The 21,230-nt window shown below is 47.6% G+C and overlaps 1 protein-coding gene across 2 annotated transcripts in view; it reads left to right on the top strand.

Annotated features, from left to right (window-relative positions):
* The window catches only part of TUT4 (terminal uridylyl transferase 4), a 145,276-nt gene that overhangs the window by 54,366 nt on the left and 69,680 nt on the right, over positions 1 to 21,230 (top strand). For both annotated transcript variants that reach the window (XR_012227454.1, XM_073563741.1), the window contains exons 12-18: positions 473 to 647; positions 10,306 to 10,943; positions 14,026 to 14,176; positions 17,334 to 17,420; positions 17,673 to 17,776; positions 20,989 to 21,046; positions 21,126 to 21,229. Coding sequence is in view for 1 of the 2 variants with exons in the window: in XM_073563741.1 (XP_073419842.1) it covers positions 473 to 647; positions 10,306 to 10,943; positions 14,026 to 14,176; positions 17,334 to 17,420; positions 17,673 to 17,776; positions 20,989 to 21,046; positions 21,126 to 21,229 (1,317 nt within the window). In the remaining variant the exon portion in view is untranslated. The remainder of the gene's footprint in view (positions 1 to 472; positions 648 to 10,305; positions 10,944 to 14,025; positions 14,177 to 17,333; positions 17,421 to 17,672; positions 17,777 to 20,988; positions 21,047 to 21,125; position 21,230) is intronic.

Genomic DNA, 21,230 nt, shown 5'->3' with positions numbered 1-21,230 from the left:
TTATCAATTAATTGAAAGGTTGGGCTCTCTGGATTCTTTATTCAGACGCAGTGGCTTGTAAGATAAGTCATAAATGTCCAGTAGGTGTGGCTCCCACCACTGGGACCTGCATCTATGTTGACAACTAGTCTTGTCTCTGGCCGTCAGGGATAGTGTTTGGCCGCACAAGAAGCCTTTCAATTTTTGGAACATTGCATCCAGACAAAGGATACATCTTTTCCCTACCCTCGATTGCAGAGCGCATGAACTATGAAAGCCGGTTCTTCTGCAAATAATGCAATATGTGCTGTAGTTCTCGATGGTGGTGATGGGGAGGTAATTCCGGGGGATGGAAGACCTCTTTAAGCTACATAAATGCTAATGTTTAGTGAAAGCTCTTGGATCCATCCTACAGTGTAGATAATTTTAGACTAGGTGATCACTTCAAGATACATGATCTATTTTGACTTTTCTTAAATGCTTTTTTTTCTAGTGCTGCTTGGTGTTTGAACAGTCTCACCAGGTATCTCTCGGGCAGCTGTGGTTGGAGTTGCTTAAATTTTACACATTGGAGTTTGCAATGGAAGAATATGTGATTAGCGTGCGAGTACAAAGCATGCTAAGCAGGGAAAACAAGAACTGGCCAAAAAGACGAATAGCCATAGAAGGTAAATGCTCATCATCTCATGTCTTGGTCTTTCAGTTTATTGGGTCATATGTTAGATCCTACATTGGTGGTACATATCGGGAGACTCTTCAGACGTGTACCTCTAAGGCTGGGTTTATACAACCATGTTCCATTTTCTGAGTACGGACCACAGTGTTTGGACGGGCAACAATCAACTCAACATCCATATGTACATTGTTATCTATACTTGGACTGTGAAAGACAGATGTGTGCAACCAGCCTAACAAGCATTTTACCTGCATATAAAACAAGACACAGGCTCCAAGTGTGATGTGAACGTAGCATAACATTGATTGCCTTTTTACTCTGTCGCCTCATTGGGGGACACAGAACGATGGGTGTTATGCTGCTGTCCACTAGGAGGCGACACTATGCATAATCTGAAAAAGATTAACTATGGCTCCAACTCTGCAGTATACACCCCTGGACGGTGTCAGCCTTCTCCAGTTTTTGCTTAGTGTCGCAAGGAGGCACACCTAAAGGATTTTTCTTTTTTTCCGTTTTTTTTTCTTCGGATGACAGATGAAGAAAAGTGGGTCTCCTCAGTGAGACTCCCCGGCATGGCTCCTTCCTCGGCCCCCTATTATGGGGCGCCCAGTTGAATTTGAGATGACGGTTCCCCATGTCGCTCCTTCCCCAGTCCTGCGGGTGCTGGTTCGAAGTTGAGACCCCCCTCCTTCCCCAATTCCTTTTGGTCTTGGGTTGAGGTTGAGGCGAGGAAGAAGCTCCCTGACGGTGACAGCAGCACCCTCCCTAATCCCCCTCTGGGGGTATTAGGTTGAGACGCCGCAGGTAGGTTCTGTCCTTGGCAACCGATGCAGCATCCAGGGACCCCAGTCAGCTGCGGGCTCCTGTCGGATCCGGGGGGAGTGCAGGCAGGCATAGCACATGCAGACACAGGGCTCTATGCGCCCCTGTGTCTGCGGCAGCATTAGTCTACAGCGCCGCAGGGGAACCCATCACAGGGCCCCGCTTCAGGTTGTAGCCCCACCGCTAGCCTGCCTTTTCAAACCGGGGGGGGGGGGGTCCGGTAAAAATCCGACCCCCCCCCCGGACTACCGCGTCGGCCTGGAGCCCTTCCTGGGCATAGAAATCTAATTTAGGCTGCGGGTTCAGCCTAGCTGAGGTTGCCGCCTCCTCTCCACCCCCCGGCCCGCCCCCCCGGATGACAAATATGACACTCCACAGTGTCATAGAAGGGGCGGATCGAGGCAGAAAGGGCGCGTTTTTTCACATCTCTGCGCGCTCTTTCTTAGCTCTCCGCCCCTTCTTCATCAACAGTGTGATGCAGCAGCAAAAAAGGCAAATGCAATTCTAGGATGTATTAACAGAAGCATACAGTCTAGATCACGTGAAGTCATTATTTCCCTCTACTCCTCTTTGGTCAGACCTCATCTGGAATATTGTGTCCAGTTTTGGTCACCACATTTTAAAAAAGACATCAACAAACTGGAGCAAGTTCAGAAAAGAGCGACCAGAATGGTGACCGGTCTGCAAACCCTGTCTTATGAGGAAAGGTTGCAGGATTTGGGAATGTTTAGTTTGCAAAAGAGAAGACTGAGAGGAGACTTAATAGCTGTCTACAAATATCTAAAGGGCTGTCACATTGTAGAAGGATCAATTTTATTCTCATTTGCACAAGGAAAGACTAGAAGCAATGGGATGAAACTGAATGGGAGGAGACACAGATTAGATATTAGAAAAAACTTTTTGACAGTTAGAGTGATCAATGAGTGGAACAGGCTGCCACGAGAAGTTGTGAGTTCTCCTTCAATGGAAGTCTTCAAACAGAGGCTGGACAGACATCTGACTGGGATGATTTAGCGAATCCTGCTTTGAGCAGGGGGTTGGACCAGATGGCCCAGGAGGTCCCTTCCAACTCTACGATTCTATGATTCTATGATTCTTCTCCCTCCTGATCTCCTCTGCAGCCATCTTCGCTGCAGCAGACGCTGTCCCATACAGCAGCAGCAACGCCAGCAGTCTCCGGGGGGCACAGGACTGTGAATTGTCAGCGCTGGACCTAGGGGCACACTGGTGGGGTAAGATCACAGCCGGGTTCTCTTTACTCGGCTGTGAATCCATATTACCTACAAGGTTTTCCTATAGCTCCCCTGCGTAGTCACCCCTGTACAGTCCTCTGCTAGCCAGCCTCTGTGCACTATGCCGGGCTCAAGGAAAAGAACCGGCAGGACTGTTTTTATGCTTTCTGCACAGCCTGCAAAGCCACTCTCCCCAGTGGCAGCACGTACCTGCATTGCAAGGATTGTATCCAAAATACTGGGTCAGAGCCCAAGGAAGCCCCTATCACTGCTTCAGTGGCCGCTACCACGCCGGAATGAGCTACCCAGATGTTGCAGTCTGTGACACAGTCCATAGATAACCTGACCTCCACATTACTCCAGGCTCTGCAGGGTCATGTCTCACCTATGAGTGTTACCCAGCAAAGGGACAGCTCCACCCATGGACAGGCCGTTTCTGGCTCTACCAGACGTAAGCGGACCCACGCGTCGCGTTCCTCTGCGTCATCCCATAGCACACGGTCATCCCCCTCCAGGGAGAGACACCGTGGTCCCAGGTCGCCTAGACCGTCCCCTACCAGAGACAGACAATGCAGATCTCCGCAAGAAGACCTCCGCCCCAGCTCACCCACCAGGGAACACCTGAGCGATGCGCAGGATTCGGAAGGCATCTGTGACTCCGACTCAGACAATGAGACAGAGAGGTCTCTGGTCTCTTGTTCCCCTAGCAACACAGCGCTAGTTGAGGACATAATCTCTTCCATCCATCGGGTGCTGGACATTTCCGATCCAACCCCGGAAGTCCTAGAACACAAGATTTGCTTTGAAGCTGTTCTGAAACCACCTAAGGTTTTCACTAACCACCCGGAATTTCAAACGATCCTTACCAAGCAGTTTTCGCAGCCTGATAAAAAATTCACCAATCGTAAATATTTAGAAGCTAGGTACCCCTTCCCACAAAAGGACACCAAACAGTGGACAGATCCACCCGAAGTGAACCCCCCAGTCTCTAGCAGCACAGACCCTCCTCTCACTGCCAGATAGCTCAACCCTCAGGAACGCAGCAGACCGACAGGTAGAACGCATGGCTCGCTCAGTGTTCGAAGAGGCAGGGCCCTCCCTGACCCCCGCATTCGCTTCAGTTGGGCGGCCACGGCCATTCTGGCTTGGGCCAAAACATTGCAAGATGGTCTTCAAACTTCAAATCCTGAGCTGTCGGACCATGCAGTTCAAATAGCAGTAGTAGCAGATTACATGCTTCATGCAGCCCTTGACTCCGCAAGAGGTGTAGCGGGGATAGCAGCAAACGCCATCACAATTCGGCGTATCCTCTGGCTGCGAGAATGGAAAGCGGATGCGGCCTCAAAGAAATCCCTCACGCATCTCCCGTACTGCAGTGGACGGCTTTTCGGTGAAAAGTTGGACACAATGATATCCAACGCCACTGGGGGTAAGAGTACCTCTCCCCCTCAACTCAAACCTAAGCGCACGTTTAAACGGCGTAACCAAACACGATTCCGATCCTTTCGGAATTCTTCGGGCTTGTCTGTCTCACGCCCAGCACAAAATCGTAACCGCTCTCCACGCAAGGACAACCCACGGGCGGCGCAGAGGCCGGACAGGACCTAGCAGTCGAAAGCAGGCCAGGCGAAGCCCAAAGGAGGAAAACCTCAGAATTTCGCTTCATCATGACTCACGAACTCCGGAAGACACCCCACCAGTAGGCGGACGACTTTTACTCTTTCAGCAAGTCTGGCTGCCTATTACAGAAGACAGGTGGGTCAGGGAAATAGTGTCTTCCGGATACAAGATAGAGTTCACTTCCAGTCCACCGAACCGGTTCTTCCTCTCTGTTCCACCAAAACCGCCAGACAAGGCTCGTGCCTTTCACCAGGCGGTCTCCTCTCTCCTTCAAGCAGGAGTCGTAGTACCGGTTCCCACGACCGAACACTTCTGAAGGTTCTACTCCAATCTATTCGTAGTCCCCAAGAAAGGAGGCAGTGTCCGGCCCATACTAGACCTAAAACAACTCAACAAATATGTACAGGTCCGTCATTTTCGCATGGAGTCCCTTCGGTCCATCATTGCGTCCATGGAGCAGGGAGAATATCTCGCCTCCATAGACATACAAGACGCATACCTGCATATACCAATTGCTCCCGCCCATCAAAGATTTCTCAGGTTCGCGATCAACCAGGACCACTACCAGTTCGTTGCTCTCCCGTTTGGACTCGCCACGGCTCCCAGGACGTTTACCAAAATCATGGCAGCCACCATGGACGTTCTACACTCCAGAGGCATTGTAGTCGTTACACACCTGGACGACCTTCTCATCAAGGCTTCCACCTTCAAGGACTGCGAAGTCAGCGTCTCAATCACAATCGACACTTTGAGTCGACTGGGCTGGTTAGTCAACTTACAAAAGTCATCGACTACCCCGAGTCAGTCCCTGACCTTCCTAGGGATGCTATTCAACACCTCCAGGGGTCTGGTGCTCCTTCCCAGGGACAAGGCACTGGCTCTCCGTCTGGGAGTTCGCATACTCTTCCGCAATCCTCCCCGATCTTTCCGGTTTGCCATGAGAGTCCTCGGCAGGATGGCAGCAGCGATGGAGGCGGTACCATTTGCCCAGTTTCACCTCAGGCCTCTTCAACTAGCCATCCTCAAGTCTTGGGACAGGAATCCCTTCTCCGTCGACAGGGAGTTCTGGCTGACATCGTCAACCAGGAGGTCCCTACACTGGTGGCTCAAGCCAACTTCGCTTGCAAGGGGAAAATCCTTTCTCTCAGGTCAATGGAAGGTCCTGACCACTGATGCAAGCCTGACAGGTTGGGGTGCGGTGCACCTACATCACAGGGCACAAGGCAAGTGGTCACCAGTGGAAGCGACCTTGCCCATCAATATCCTGGAAATTCGGGCCATCTTCCTGGCACTGAGAGCCTTTCATTACTTGCTGGCAGCCTCTCATATCAGGATACAGTCGGACAATGCCACGGCGGTGGCATATGTGAATCACCAAGGCGGGACCCACAGTACCCAAGCAATGAGAGAAGTGGCACATATCCTCCACTGGGCGGAAGACACGAGGTCGGTACTCTCGGCGGTCCACATTCCGGGTATGGACAACTGGGAAGCCGACTTCCTCAGCAGACAAGGAATGGACTCGGGGGAGTGGTCTCTCCATCCCGAAATTTTTCACCAGATCTGCCATCGCTGGGGGACCCCGGACGTGGACCTAATGGCATCCCATCTCAGTGCCAAGGTCTCCAATTTCATGGCCAGGACACACGACCCGCGGTTGCTAGGAGCGGATGCCCTGGTTCAGGACTGGACCCATTTCCAGCTTCTGTACATTTTTCCACCCCTCCCCCTGATCTCCAGAGTAGTGAGGAAGATCAAACAAGAGGGAGTTTCAACCATCCTGATCGCGCCGGACTGGCCCAGACGTACATGGTAAGCCGACATCGTACAACTTACAGCAGACGCCCCCTGGCGTCTCCCCGACCGTCACGACCTTCTGTCACAAGGTCCGTTCTACCATCATAACTCAGGGGCTCTCAATTTGACGGCGTGGCCCTTGAAACCTGGGTTCTAACCCACGCAGGGCTCTCACCGGATGTCATTACGACCATGATCAGGGCAAGGAAGCCAGCCTCCACCAAGATTTATTACCGTACCTGGAGAACTTTTTTTACCTGGTGCAAATCCCGCGGACAGGTCCCACTCCCTTATTCCCTCCCAAAGGTACTTGGGTTTCTTCAATCGGGCCTGGACGCCAGGCTATCCCTAGGCTCGCTTAAGAGCCAGGTGTCAGCGCTCTCAGTGCTCTTTCAGAGGCGCATCGCTAACAAGCCGCAAGTAAGGACCATTCTCCAGGGGGTTTCCCGATTGGTTCCCCCCTACAGACGTCCACTGGAAACGTGAGACCTCAACTTGGTCTTGACAGCATTGCAGGCACCACCTTTCGAACCCCTTAAGGAAGTTCCACTCCGCATTCTATCACAGAAAGCGATTTTTCTGGTGGCAATCACCTCGCTTCGCAGGGTGTCTGAATTGTCAGCACTCTCCTGCAGACGGCCCTTCCTAGCCTTTCACCAGGATAAGGTGGTTCTCCGTACAGTCCCATCCTTCCTTCCGAAGGTTGTGTCCAACTTCCACCTCAATGAGGAAATTTCATTGCCATCCCTTTGCCCGGTTCCGGTTCATAGAGTGGAGAAGGCTCTGCATACGCTTGACCTCGTCAGGGCATTGCGTATATACACTCACTGGCCACTTTATTAGGTACACCTGTCCAACTGTGTGTTAAGACTTAATTTCTAATCAGCCAATCACATGGCGGCAACTCAGTGCATTTAGGCATGTAGACATGGTCAAGACAATCTCCTGCAGTTCAAACCGAGCATCAGTATGGGGAAGAAAGGTGATTTGAGTGCCTTTGAACGTGGCATGATTGTTGGTGCCAGAAGGGCTGGTCTGAGTATTTCAGAAACTGCTGATCTACTGGGATTTTCACGCACAACCATCTCTAGGGTTTACAGAGAATGGTCCGAAAAAGAAAAAAAATCCAGTGAGCGGCAGTTCTGTGGCCGGAAATGCCTTGTTGATGCCAGAGGTCAGAGGAGAATGGGCATACTGGTTCGAGCTGATAGAAAGGCAACAGTGACTCAAATTGCCACCCGTTACAACCAAGGTAGGCAGAAGAGCATCTCTGAACGCACAGTGCGTCGAACTTTGAGGCAGATGGGCTACAGCAGCAGAAGACCACACTGGGTACCACTCCTCTCAGCTAAGAACAGGAAACTGAGGCTACAATTTGCACAAGCTCATCGAAATTGGACAGTAGAAGATTGGAAAAACGTTGCCTGGTCTGATGAGTCTCGATTTCTGCTGCGACATTCGGATGGTAGGGTCAGAATTTGGCGTAAACAACATGAAAGCATGGATCCATCCTGCCTTGTATCAACGGTTCAGGCTGGTGGTGGTGGTGTCATGGTGTGGGGAATTTTTTCTGGGCACTCTTTGGGCCCCTTGGTACCAATTGAGCATGGTTGCAACGCCACAGCCTACCTGAGTATTGTTGCTGACCATGTCCATCCCTTTATGACCACAATGTACCCAACATCTGATGGCTACTTTCAGCAGGATAATGCGCCATGTCATAAAGCTCGAATCATCTCAGATTGGTTTCTTGAACATGACAATGAGTTTACTGTACTCAAATGGCCTCCTCAGTCACCAGATCTCAATCCAATAGAGCATCTTTGGGATGTGGTGGAACGGGAGATTCGCATCAGGGATGTGCAGCCGACAAATCTGCGCCAACTGTGTGATGCCATCATGTCAATATGGTCCAAAATCTCTGAGGAATGCTTCCAGCACCTTGTTGAATCTCTGCCACGAAGAATTGAGGCAGTTCTGAAGGCAAAAGGGGGTCCAACCCCTTACTAGCATGGTGTACCTAATAAAGTGGCCAGTGAGTGTATGTGTCTAGGACTGCACCCTTCCGGAAGTCTGATTCCCTTTTCCTTCTTCCGGAAGGCGTTCAAAAGGGTCTGCCGGCTACCAAAGCCACCCTTGCCAGGTGGATCAAGTCCACCAAATAAGAGGCTTACCGCCTTAACAATTCTCCTCTTCCGGCCGGTATCACGGCACACTGTACGCGGGCAGTAGGGGCCTCCTGGGCCATTCGGCACCAGGCTTCGGTGCAACAAGTGTGTAAGGCGGCCACTTGGTAGCCTACACACGTTTACGAAACACTACAGTGTTCATACCCAGTCCTCATCGGATGCGAGCCTGGGTAGACGGGTTCTGCAGGCGGCAGTGCCCCAAGTTTAGGGACCTGCTAGCACAATATTCGTCCATTGCTTCCCACCCAGGGACTGCTGTTATGAATGGGTCACCGAGGAGGATAAAAGCAACAAACGCTAAGTCTCAGAAAACCAGAGAGGTTGGTAACTATGCAGACTGCAGAGCCCTGATCTTAACACATAACTAGAAGCAGTCGTGGAGCGTGCCTACGGTGGTCCTGGACGCCTCGTCACAACCGGAGAGCTAAATAAGCCTAAAGTAAGAAAAGAGGAAAACTAACTCCCCAGAGCAGACCCCAAAGGAAAGACAGCCCCCCACATGTATTGACGGTGAAGCAAGATGAAAACACAAAGGCAGAAAAATAGGCTGAGCAAACGATGGGGCCAAACTAACTTGAAAGGACAGGAAAGGAAAGATACTGTCTGCAATCTGCCAAAAAGCCCTACCAAAAATAATGTCCAACGCTTCTGATAACAAAATTAACCCTGAAGTCACTAGACTTCTCCCACTATATCAGCACTCTGGAATATTCTGAGACAGAGCAAAAAGAGGCCAATCTAATAAAGGACAAAAAGGCAAATTGGCAAATACAGATAAATAAGAGTGGAAATTCAGCACAGCCCAGCCGAGCTGCCTGACCACAAAAAAACTCAGTTGACCAACAAGAGCAAGTGTGGACATTAGCAAAAAACAAACTTAACTTGAGATGACTGGAGCAGAGCTGAAGTCCAAGACCTGAGGAACAGACTGAATCACCAGCAACAGGATAGGGTGTTGGCTGTCTTATATCCAGTCTGATACTCCAGAGATCCAATCAATATCCTCCTCGTCAGGTGGCAGACCATTACCAATTAAGCTAACCTCACTGCCTCCTGTCACTACCAGAGGGAGAACGGAAGGAGAACTCCCAGCTGGTGGAGCAGAAAATGAGCTCATAACTGACTACTTTGGGACGTCCCATGGTTCTGTGTCCCCCAATGAGGCGACAGAGTAAATGAGATTTTTGTGTACTCACCGTAAAATCTCTTTCTCTTAGCCTCGAATTGGGGGACACAGCTCCCACCCTGTTGCCCTTACGGGCTGTTGTTTACGGTTGAGTGCTCATATTGTTCTTTGAGCTCGTACATAGTTGCCTTCTTACAGGCATGGTTATGTCGTTTCTGTTACGTTCCTCCTAATGCTTTTGCACAAAACTGGAGAAGGCTGACGCCGTCCAGGGGTGTATACTGCAGAGTAGGAGCCATAGTTAATCTTTTTCAGATTATGCATAGTGTCGCCTCCTAGTGGACAGCAGCATAACACCCATGGTTCTGTGTCCCCCAATTAGAGGCTAAGAGAAAGAGATTTTATGGTGAGTACACAAAAATCTCCTTATTTCTTTTCCCTTAAAGGAACAGTGCAGGTTGCAGTCGTCCTTGTTCTGCCCTGCCTGAAGTGAAGATTTACATTTAGAAAGGGAGGTTGCGCATACATGTCTCTGCTCTAAAAAAAAAAATTGTACCAAGTTTATAGCGTATTTCCTATTGATAGGTTATCTATAGCCGTTGTCGTACCGCTGTAACCCCCATCGGTTCAGTATCATTCATTGACACCTAGCAGACATCTTGAAAATGGGCAACTTATTGTACTGTTACTTGCTAACCTCGAAAATTGGCAGGTTTTTTTTTTTTGTAAAACCACGGTCCCCTGAAAGTTATTCATGGCCACTCACGATTATGACTATCCAGTACTATTTTCACATGATAAGCTCAGCATTAGGCAAACCAATGCCGTAGATGTCATAACTTCATGCTTTTCTGTTTTCTTTAGATCCTTTTGCACTGAAGAGGAACGTCGCAAGGAGTCTCAACAGCCAGATGGTATACGAGTACATACTGGAGCGTTTCCGTGCAGCCTACAGATATTTTGCTCATCCACAAATAAAGCAGAACAACAGATCCAAAACCGAGGCTAGAAAGAGAGGAAAGTCTCGCAGCCAGAAATCTGGTGATCCCGTGGATAATGGTAGTCTCCATGAGGGTGAAAGTGATGGAGGTGAGATGGAAAGCAATGACTCGGAGACCGGGGGTTGCAATAATTCTGAAAAGGACATCAGGGACACTATGGAAGGACTACTTGTGAGTGACGAGAAGGAAGGTCATTCCACCTCTTCTCAGGAGCAAGGTATGGATTTGCTTTGTTTGTCGAAGACAGACCAGATATCTGAAGCTTTAGGGGTTTCGGGAGGCAGAAAATATAATGGAAAAGCCTCCCCAGCAGTTACGGATGATGATGATACTACTACTGAAGGAAATTGTGCATCAGAAGCGGCATGTTCTCTGCAAAACGGGCTTGATGAGTGCACCTCTTCTACCTCACTTCATCACGAAACCTTGAAGAATGAAGGAAACATTGCTGACGATGAATTGCATTATGTCTTTGATAAACTTATATTAACTTCTGGAAAGGTAAGAAACTGGAAAAAAAAAAAAAAAAAGTCCACAGAGGCGGGTGCAAAAAAAATCCTCCAAAGATATTAGTCAGACGAAATCCTCCACATAAGCAAAAAATAGAGGCAGTATTATAGGGGTCACATATGCAAGGTGTTGGTAGTTGGAAGAAGATTAAAAAAAATGCAAAAGAAAGTATAGTTAGTGGCTAGAACAACCTACAGAGGCAAGTATACTGTGGCTGCATTACATACATATAGCTACCAATTAAGAAAAAATAATTTCCTTGTTTCAGAGGGGGATGGACTCATTGGTGCAAAATAAAAGTCTGTATTTGTAAAGCTACACAACATATGGATTATATCTGTGTGCAAAGTGGGCAGATTTGCCCCAGGTACAATCTGCCTGTGTCTGGTCCATCTCTCAGAGTATCTGAGATGTTCACACTGCATGGAGTATGGTGTCAGACCAGTATGATAACATTTCTGGAACCTGTTGCACTCCGATGCCTATAAAAGTAGTGTTAATAGTAGTTTGTCAGACTCCTGTTATTATACAAGGCTGGAATGTGACTTTGACATACACCCAGCTGACATCAGCGGACAGTCAGAGTGCAATACATGAGCCATCCTTATGGGAAGTGGTAGGAACTCAATAAGTAGATTGTTTTGTTATGTTTTTTGCTGTTTTGTAGTAATTTTCACCGTAGAAATTTTTTACTTTCCTTTTTTTCTTTTTAATACATTTAGGCCTTCTAGTTATGCCACACTTCTGTGACTTGTGATTGCCCTATTCACATCACGTTCATGACATGCACACTAAACTTTTCCATAAGGCTGTAGTGCCAGCTGAAGGACTCCATCAGTACACTGTAAAAAAAATAAAACCCCATAGCATTGCATAGCAGACCATATTATTGCATCACACGTTTTATACATGCCGTAGCCTCCAGTAGCCATCACGGCATTGAAGGTGGAGGTCTCAAGTGGACTGGTGCCTGCAGGGTCCCTGCCCTCCTTCTTTTGCTGATGCCCAAAGTTTGGGGTTGCACGGGTACTATGAGTGTCTGGTGGTGGTCGGTTTTATGCTTTGTGAAGTTGATGCCCACCAGTGCCAAAAGGGGGCCGAATAAATTGATATCTTAGTACTGCTCCATTCATTGTATTTGGGACAGATGGAGATGGCCAAGTACAGCTCTCGGCTACGGCCTATTCCCATTGACAATGGAGCGGAGGCCAAGCATGCATAATTCTGCCCCACACAAGACGGGAGAGAGTCCCATTCTCAGGTCCACTGGGGGGTCCCCTATACGATCTACGATTGGTTTGCTAACTATATAGATAATAATAATGGAAATAGTTGGGGTTAATGAGTGATCACTTCCACAGGTGGAATATCTGAGCTCACGGGACCCCCACCAATGTCACACGTCACAAAAAGTTATGGCTGACCAATGGGATGCTTACGTCTAGTGTCCATATGCTGGACAGTGACAGCTGGCAGCCAATTCTGCTGCGGCGGACAGTCCTCTTTATTAGCGAAGGACGCAGGATAAGAGTCCCAACTCCTTTTTTTTTTTTCCGTCTTCCTCTTTGTGGCAAGAGTCTGTACCCTGTCATTGCTGTGTCTCCCCCAATGACACCAGCAGGAAACCTCAAGAAAGTGATATCTGTTATAATTTAACTGGTAAAAGGTTTCTTGGACTGTAGGATATGACTGGGCTAACATGTCTGTACAGCGAGATGTTTTTAGCCAAACGCATTACATGAATTAAATATATATATATATATATATATATATATATATATATATATATATATATATATATATATACACTCACTGGCCACTTTATTAGGTACACCATGCTAGTAAGGGGTTGGACCCCCTTTTGCCTTCAGAACTGCCTCAATTCTTCGTGGCAGAGATTCAACAAGGTGCTGGAAGCATTCCTCAGAGATTTTGGACCATATTGACATGATGGCATCACACAGTTGGCGCAGATTTGTCGGCTGCACATCCCTGATGCGAATCTCCCGTTCCACCACATCCCAAAGATGCTCTATTGGATTGAGATCTGGTGACTGAGGAGGCCATTTGAGTACAGTAAACTCATTGTCATGTTCAAGAAACCAATCTGAGATGATTCAAGCTTTATGACATGGCGCATTATCCTGCTGAAAGTAGCCATCAGATGTTGGGTACATTGTGGTCATAAAGGGATGGACATGGTCAGCAACAATACTCAGGTAGGCTGTGGCATTGCAACGATGCTCAATTGGTACCAAGGGGCCCAAAGAGTGCCCAGAAAAAATTCCCCACACCATGACACCACCACCACCAGCCTGAACCGTTGATACAAGGCAGGATGGATCCATGCTTTCATGTTGTTTACGCCAAATTCTGACCCTACCATCCGAATGTCGCAGCAGAAATCGAGACTCATCAGACCAGGCAACGTTTTTCCAATCTTCTACTGTCCAATTTCGATGAGCTTGTGCAAATTGTAGCCTCAGTTTCCTGTTCTTAGCTGAGAGGAGTGGTACCCAGTGTGGTCTTCTGCTGCTGTAGCCCATCTGCCTCAAAGTTCGACGCACTGTGCGTTCAGAGATGCTCTTCTGCCTACCTTGGTTGTAACGGGTGGCAATTTGAGTCACTGTTGCCTTTCTATCAGCTCGAACCAGTCTGCCCATTCTCCTCTGACCTCTGGCATCAACATGGCATTTCCGGCCACAGAACTGCCGCTCACTGGATTTTTTTTCTTTTTCGGACCATTCTCTGTAAACCCTAGAGATGGTTGTGCGTGAAAATCCCAGTAGATCAGCAGTTTCTGAAATTCTCAGACCAGCCCTTCTGGCACCAACAATCATGCCACGTTCAAAGGCACTCAAATCACCTTTCTTCCCCATACTGATGCTCGGTTTGAACTGCAGGAGATTGTCTTGACCATGTCTACATGCCTAAATGCACTGAGTTGCCGCCATGTGATTGGCTGATTAGAAATTAAGTCTTAACACACAGTTGGACAGGTGTACCTAATAAAGTGGCCAGTGAGTGTATATATATATATATTTTTTTAATAGCGATGTCCCTCTAATTACAGCCGCCCACCATCGTCTGCAGCATCTGCAAGCGTGACGGGCACTCCAAAGATGACTGTCCTGAAGATTTCAAAAAAATCGACCTAAAGCCTTTGCCCACCATGACCGCCCGATTTCGGGATATACTTGACCGAGTGTGCAAGAAGTGTTACGGTGGGTTTCTAATTCGTATCCAAATATCATTGCACTTGCGAGATAGTATCTGAGATCAGCGAAGTTTACGCCTGCGTTTCTTAAAGGGGTTATCTCCTACTTCTCATATTGATGATCAATCTTTTGGATAGCCCAGCAATACGAGATCGGTGGATGTTTGACCCTGGCATTAAAATCGGTCAACTTTTATCGCCTCCATCAGCAGCCAGATGTAAATAGTATACGGAGCGGAACAAAACAGCCTTGTACACAGTTTACCTTCCGCTGCTGGGTACTGCAGATCATCTCCTATCTAAGTGAATGGGAACTGAGCTTGCAGAGCCAGAGAACCACTGCTAAACATCGTACAGGGCTGTGCTTTTCCACTTCACACACTCTTTGCATTCGGATGACGCCAAAGGCGATACTGGCTGATGAATAAGGGGTTCGGGTGTCTGACCAGCTTTTGATGACTTATTCTAAGGATATACTATCAGTAGAAAAGTAGTAAACAACCCCTTTAATTCTGTTGCAGGAGTGCAACATTTACACAAGATGGCATAACTCCATTAACTACAATGGTGCATTTTGCTAAACGTGTTGGAAACTTTTCTAATTTCAGCCTCGCTTTATACCAATGTTTTGCACCAAAATTAATTACACATTTCATTAATAAATCTGCTACGTTTTCTTTTCTTAGTCAAGCTGCCTTTTCTAGATATTCTTAAAAAGTGAGGATCCTAAAACGCACAATAAGTCTGATTTAGCGTCACATATGCTAATTTTTTGCTCAATTTGAGCCCATATTCTGGTGCATTTTGCTTAAAAGACTCGTATGGTTATGTATTTTCACGTCTGTCTCACTGCTTACAAACCCAATAGAAAAGAGCTTGTAAGCACTGAGCATGTTCTGCTGGTCGGACAAAAGGGGAAAAAAAGGTAAATATCTCCAGAACAGCTGACTATATTAATAAATTGTTTTTAGATCCCGTTCTGCCGAGCACTTTATCGCATACAAGCAGTCCCTCGCCAGCTTCAAGTCCACACTCACTGCCGCAAAACAAACTTCTCATCTCTCATATCCTCCCTGTCTCACAACCCTAAACAGCTTTTCAACACTTTCAATTCTACGTCCCCCAGCACCTCCTCCCTCTCCTCTCATTTCTGCTGAAGACTTTGCCTCTTTCTTTAAGCAGAAGATCGATAACATCGGAGAAAGCTTTGGCCCACAGCCCCCATTTCCCCTTCTCTTACCTGCTCAACCCTGTTCTTCCAAAACCAGCTTCTCCACCATGACAGAAGATCCGCTCTCCACCCTTCTGTCAAGATCACATCTCATCACTCGCACGCTTGACCCGCTCCTGATCCACCTCATCCCTAACCTCACCACAGTCTTCATCCCAACCTTAACACACCTCTTCAACCTTTCACTTGCAAATGGTGTCTTCCCTTAATCCTTCAAACATGCCTCGATCACACCTGTCCTCAAAAAGCCCTCCCTTGACCCATCTTCTGTGTCTAGCTATCGTCCGATATCTCTTCTCCCTTATGCCTCAAAATTACTGGAACAACACGTCCATCTTGAACTGTCCTCCCACCTCTCCTCCTGCTTCCTCTTTGACCGCTTATAATCTGGCTTTCGACCGCATCACTCAACTGAAACTGCCCTGACTACAGTCACCAATGACCTACTTACCGCCAAGAACAAGCGACACTACTCTGTCCTCCTCCTGGACCTGTCTTCTGCCTTTGACACTATGGACCATTCCCTCTTATTACAGATTCTCTCATCTCTTGGCATCACAGACTTGGCCCTATCCTGGGTCTCGTCATATCTAACAGACAGGACATTCTGTGTCTCCCTCTCCCACACCACCTCCTCAACTCGCCCCCCTGTCTGTTGGTGTTCCCCAAGGCTCAGTTCTAGGACCCATCTACACCTTCGGCCTGGGACAGCTCATAGGATCACACGGTTTGTAGTATCATCTCTATGCCGATGACACGCAGATCTACCTATCTGGACATGACATCACCTCCTTACTGACCAAAATCCCACAATGTCTGTCCGCTATTTCATCTTTCTTTTCTGCTCGCTTTCTAAAACTGAACATGGACAAAACAGAATTCATCATTTTTCCCCCATCTCACTCTACCCCTCCACCAGACCTATCCATCAATGTCAATGGGTGGTCACTTTCCCCAGTCTCACATGCTCGGTGCCTCGGGGTGATCCCCGACTCTGCCCTCTCTTTCAAGCCACATATCCAAGCCCTTGCCTCCTCCTGCCGACTCCAACTCAAAAATATTTCCCGGATCCGTTCATTCCTTGACCAAGAAACTGCAAAAACGCTCGTGCACGCCCTCATCATCTCCCGCCTTGACTATTGCAACCTCCTACTCTCTGGCCTCCCCTCTAGCACTCTTGTACCCCTCCAAGCTATCCTAGACTCTGCTGCCCGACTAATCCACCTGTCTTCCCATTATTCCCCAGCCTCTCCTCTCTGCCTGGCCCTTCACTGGCTTCCTATTTTCCTGAGGCTCCAGTTCAAAACCCTATCTATGACATACAAAACTATCTACAACCTGTCTCCTCCATACATCTGTGACATGGTCTCCCAGTATTTACCTACACGCAACCTTCTATCCTCTCAAGATCTCCTTTTCTACTCCTCTCTTATCTCTTCTTCCCACAACCGCATACAAGACTTCTCCCGTGCTTCCCCTATACTCTGGAACTCTGTACCCCAACACATCAGACTTTCACCTACCACGGAAACCTTCAAAGGAACCTGAGACCCACCTCTTCTGGAAAGCCTACAACCTGCAGTGATCCTCAGTCTACTGAACCGCCGCACGACCAGCTCTACCCTCTCTTAGTGTATCCTCAACCATCCCCTGTTGACTGTGAGCCCTCGCGGGCAGGGTCCTCTCTCCTTTTGTACTTGTGTGTGCCTTGTATTGCTCATGTTTATTGTACTTGTCTATGTATGCTCCTTTTTTCACATGTAAAGCGCCATGGAATAAATGGCTCTATAAAAATTAATAATAATAATTTGCAACCACTTACGAAGCTTGGAATAACCCTTTAATAAATCTTACGGCTTTCCTTACATTGGTATATTTTAGGATCCAAGGTGGAAATGTTTCTTACGGAAATTTATCATTATTTTTTTTGCAGATGAATTATCTCCTAGTCCTGCAGAGCAACAAAACCGGGAGCAAATTCTTATTTATCTGGAGAGATTTATCCGAAACGAGTTCAACGGTGAGTCTGAACGGAGGGATACCAAACTATATTGATGGCCACTACCCACTTGTTCTGTTGATCGGTGGGGGATGCCATGTTTGAGACCCCCGACACTGGTTACATGTTAATAGGTTTTTCCTATTGATAAGGCACAATGGTCAGCAACATCCTATGTTTTCATTTGAGATGTAAATGGTATAGAGAAAGTCCTGAGAGAGACGACCCAAAGAGCAAATACAAGTTGACTTATCAACTACATTTTCCATATAGGTAATGCCAGACTGTGCTTGTTTGGGTCATCCAAGAACGGATTTGGGTTTCGAGACAGCGATCTTGACATCTGTATGACCTTAGAGGGCCACGAGAATGCGGAGGTAAGACTTCTCAGTATTAATGAAGGCTTTTGCAATAAGACACCCAGTGATGAAACATATGGCAAATTCTAATCAATGTGTCCTAACTGTGTATAGCTGGAAATATCCCTTGCAGTTTTCACATCAAGAAAATGGTACAAAAATTAATTACCGTATATACTCGAGTATAAGCCGACCCGAGTATAAGCCGACCCCCTAATTTTGCCACAAAAAAAAAACTGGGAAAACTTATTGACTCGAGTATAAGCCTAGGGTGGGAAATGCTCCATAGATTATTCCCCCATATGGTGTCCCCATAAGAAGCTCCATAGATTGTTCCCCCATATACTGCCCCCATAAGAAGCTCCATAGATTGTTCCCCCATATGCTGCCCCCATTAGAAGCTCCATAGATTATTCCCCCATATGCTGCCCCCATTAGAAGCTTCATATTGTTCCCCCATATACTGCCCCCATAAGCAGCTCCATAGATTGTTCCCCCATATACTGCCCCCATTAGAAGCTCCATAGATTATTCCCCCATATGCTGCCCCCATAAGAAGCTCCATATTGTTCCCCCATATACTGCCCCCATAAGCAGCTCCATAGATTATTCCCCATATACTGCCCCCATAAGAAGCTCCATAGATTGTTCCCCCATATACTGCCCCCATTAGAAGCTCCTAAAGATTATTCCCCCATGTGCTGCCGCTGCTGCAGCATGTAAAAATAAAAAAAATGACATACTCACCTGTCCTGCGTCCATGGCTGCTCACCACTATCTGCCACGTCATCAGTCAGTGACGTTCAGACTGCAGGGGGCGCGGTGCGCACTAATCACGTCACCGCGCCCTCTGCTGTCTCAAGTCACTGACCGATGACAGACAGCAGCAAGCAGCCATGGACGCAGGACAGGTGAGTATCGCTATACTTACCCGTCCTGACGCTGTCGCTTGAGCCCCAAGCTTCTCCGCGCTCTCTCTTCCTGCGTTCAGCGGTCATGTGATACCGCTCATTAAAACTCATGAATATGCGCATATTCATGAGTTTTAATGAGCGGTACCACGTGACCGCTGAAGGCAGGAACAGAGAGCGCAGAGAAGCTGGGGGCTCGAGACAGCGTCAGGACGGGTAAGTATGACCTGACACCCCAGCCCCCTCTCCCCCTCCGACCCCCCGGTGTATATGACTCGAATATAAGCCGAGAGGGGGGACTTTCAGCCCAAAAAAACGGGCTGAAAATCTCGGCTTATATTCGAGTATATACGGTACTGTATATACTGGCGTATAAGCCGAGATTTTCAGCCCATTTTTTTGGCCTGAAAGTCCCCCTCTCGGCTTATATGCGAGTCATATACCGGGGGGAGGGTGGGCGGGGGTGTCAGAGATCATACTTACCCCCTCCTGGCGCAGTCTCTGTACCCCCCTGCTTGTCCCACGGTCTCCGGCGTCTGCCTTCAGCGGTCACGTGGTACCGCTCATTAAAGACATGAATATGCGCATATTCATGTCTTTAATGAGCGGTATTACTTGACTGCTGAAAGCAGGCGCCGGAGACCATGGGAGAACGGGGCTGCAGAGACCGCACCAGGAGGGGGTAAGTATAGCGATATTCACATGTCCCTGTTCCCACGCTGCTCACTGGTTGCCTGCCGCGTCCTCTGTCAGTGATGTTCAGGTCAGAGGGCACGGTGACGTTGTTAGTGCACGCCGCGCCCTCTGCTGCCTGAACGTCACTAAGAGATGACGTGGCAGACAGCGGCAAGCAGCGTGGGAACGGGGACAGGTGAATATCTCAGGTGCCAGGTCCTGAGCCAGTAGCGATGGAGAGGTGAGTGTGTCATTTTTTTTTTAATTTGCAGCATCATATGGGGATTATTCTGTGTTGCATCTTATGGGGGCTTATTCTGTGGAGCATCTTATGGGGCAGCATATTCTGTGGAGCATCTTATGGGGCAGCATATTCTGTGGAGCATCTTATGGGGCAGCATATTCTGTGGAGCATCTTATGGGGCAGCATATTCTGTGGAGCATCTTATGGGGCAGCATATTCTGTGCAGCATCTTATGGGGGCCTATTCTGTGGATCATCTTATGGGGGCCTATTCTGTGGAGCATCTTATGGGGGCCTATTCTGTGGAGCATCTTATGGGGCAACATATTCTCTGGAGCATCTTATGGGGGCCTATTCTGTGGAGCATCTTATGGGGGCCTATTCTGTGGAGCATCTTATGGGGCCATCATGAACTGTATGGAGCGTTATATGGGGCTCCTGATTCAATATGGATATTCAAAAACATTTAACCTACTGATGTCTCAATTAATTTTACTTTTATTGGTATCTATTTTTATTTTTGAAATTTACCAGTAGCTGCTGCATTTTCCATCCTAGGCTTATACGTGAGTCAATAAGTTTTCCCAGTTTTTGTGGCAAAATTAGGGGGGTCGGCTTATACATGAGTATATACGGTAGTAAAAATTTCAGATTCAAAGGTTTGCTGCTCTGCAGCATTGCTGCATTTGCCGCTGTTCTGTATACATATATTCTGTACTGTACATTGCGTATATCATGGAAGCTAATGAGCCTTTCAGATGTCTACTGTGTAGGCGTATTTTACCATCTTGCTCTGATATGATACCTGGACCCCCAGTGGTTCTACTGAAGGAAACTTGATTACCTGTGGTGCGTTATCAGAGAATGACCTATTGTTTAAATCAGGCTTTTACCACTGGACACTATGCCTGATAATGGACACATGCTTCATTTTCTGTGCAGAATACTTTTCATCTGTCTCATTATCATCACAGGCAGGATTACAATGAAAGAAAACACCTCTAGATAACATAGGCTCCACCATTCAATAGGTGATGTCACAGCTCACCTCCCCCTCCTGTGCAATGACTGATAACACCTCTATATGCAGTAGAGGATATGGTATCCACCATTCACAATAGGTGATGTCACAGCTCCCCTCCCCCTCCTGTGCAGTGACTGATAACCTCTAAATACAGTAGCGAACACAGGATCAACCATCCACAATAGATGATGTCACAACTCACCTGCTCCTACTTCTCCTGTACAATGACTGATAACACCTCTATATACAGTAGATAACACAGGATCCACCATTCATTCACAATAGCTGATGTCACAGCTCACCTCCTCCTTCTGACTTTACTGAGTATAGTGAAAAGGGAAATTAATTTGTGTTTTTATCATTTTCATTGTTTGCAGAAACTTAATTGCAAAGAAATAATTGAAGGATTAGCAAAGGTTTTAAAAAGACATCCGGGTATGTATGTACATATATATGTAGATTGCGTACAGTAACATTTTTACATCATTTATGGAGTCACAATTGTTTTCTTCAGGCCTAAAGAACATTTTGCCAATAACAACAGCCAAGGTGCCCATCGTGAAGTTTGAGCACAGGGAGAGTGGAGTAGAAGGAGACATCAGTCTGTATAACACTTTGG

The sequence above is a fragment of the Dendrobates tinctorius genome, unplaced genomic scaffold (genome assembly GCF_039654945.1).
Source record: "Dendrobates tinctorius isolate UK_male_01 unplaced genomic scaffold, ASM3965494v1 ptg000396l, whole genome shotgun sequence".
NCBI classification, from domain to species: domain Eukaryota; kingdom Metazoa; phylum Chordata; class Amphibia; order Anura; family Dendrobatidae; genus Dendrobates; species Dendrobates tinctorius.
This window is presented reverse-complemented; position numbering and strand designations above follow the sequence as displayed.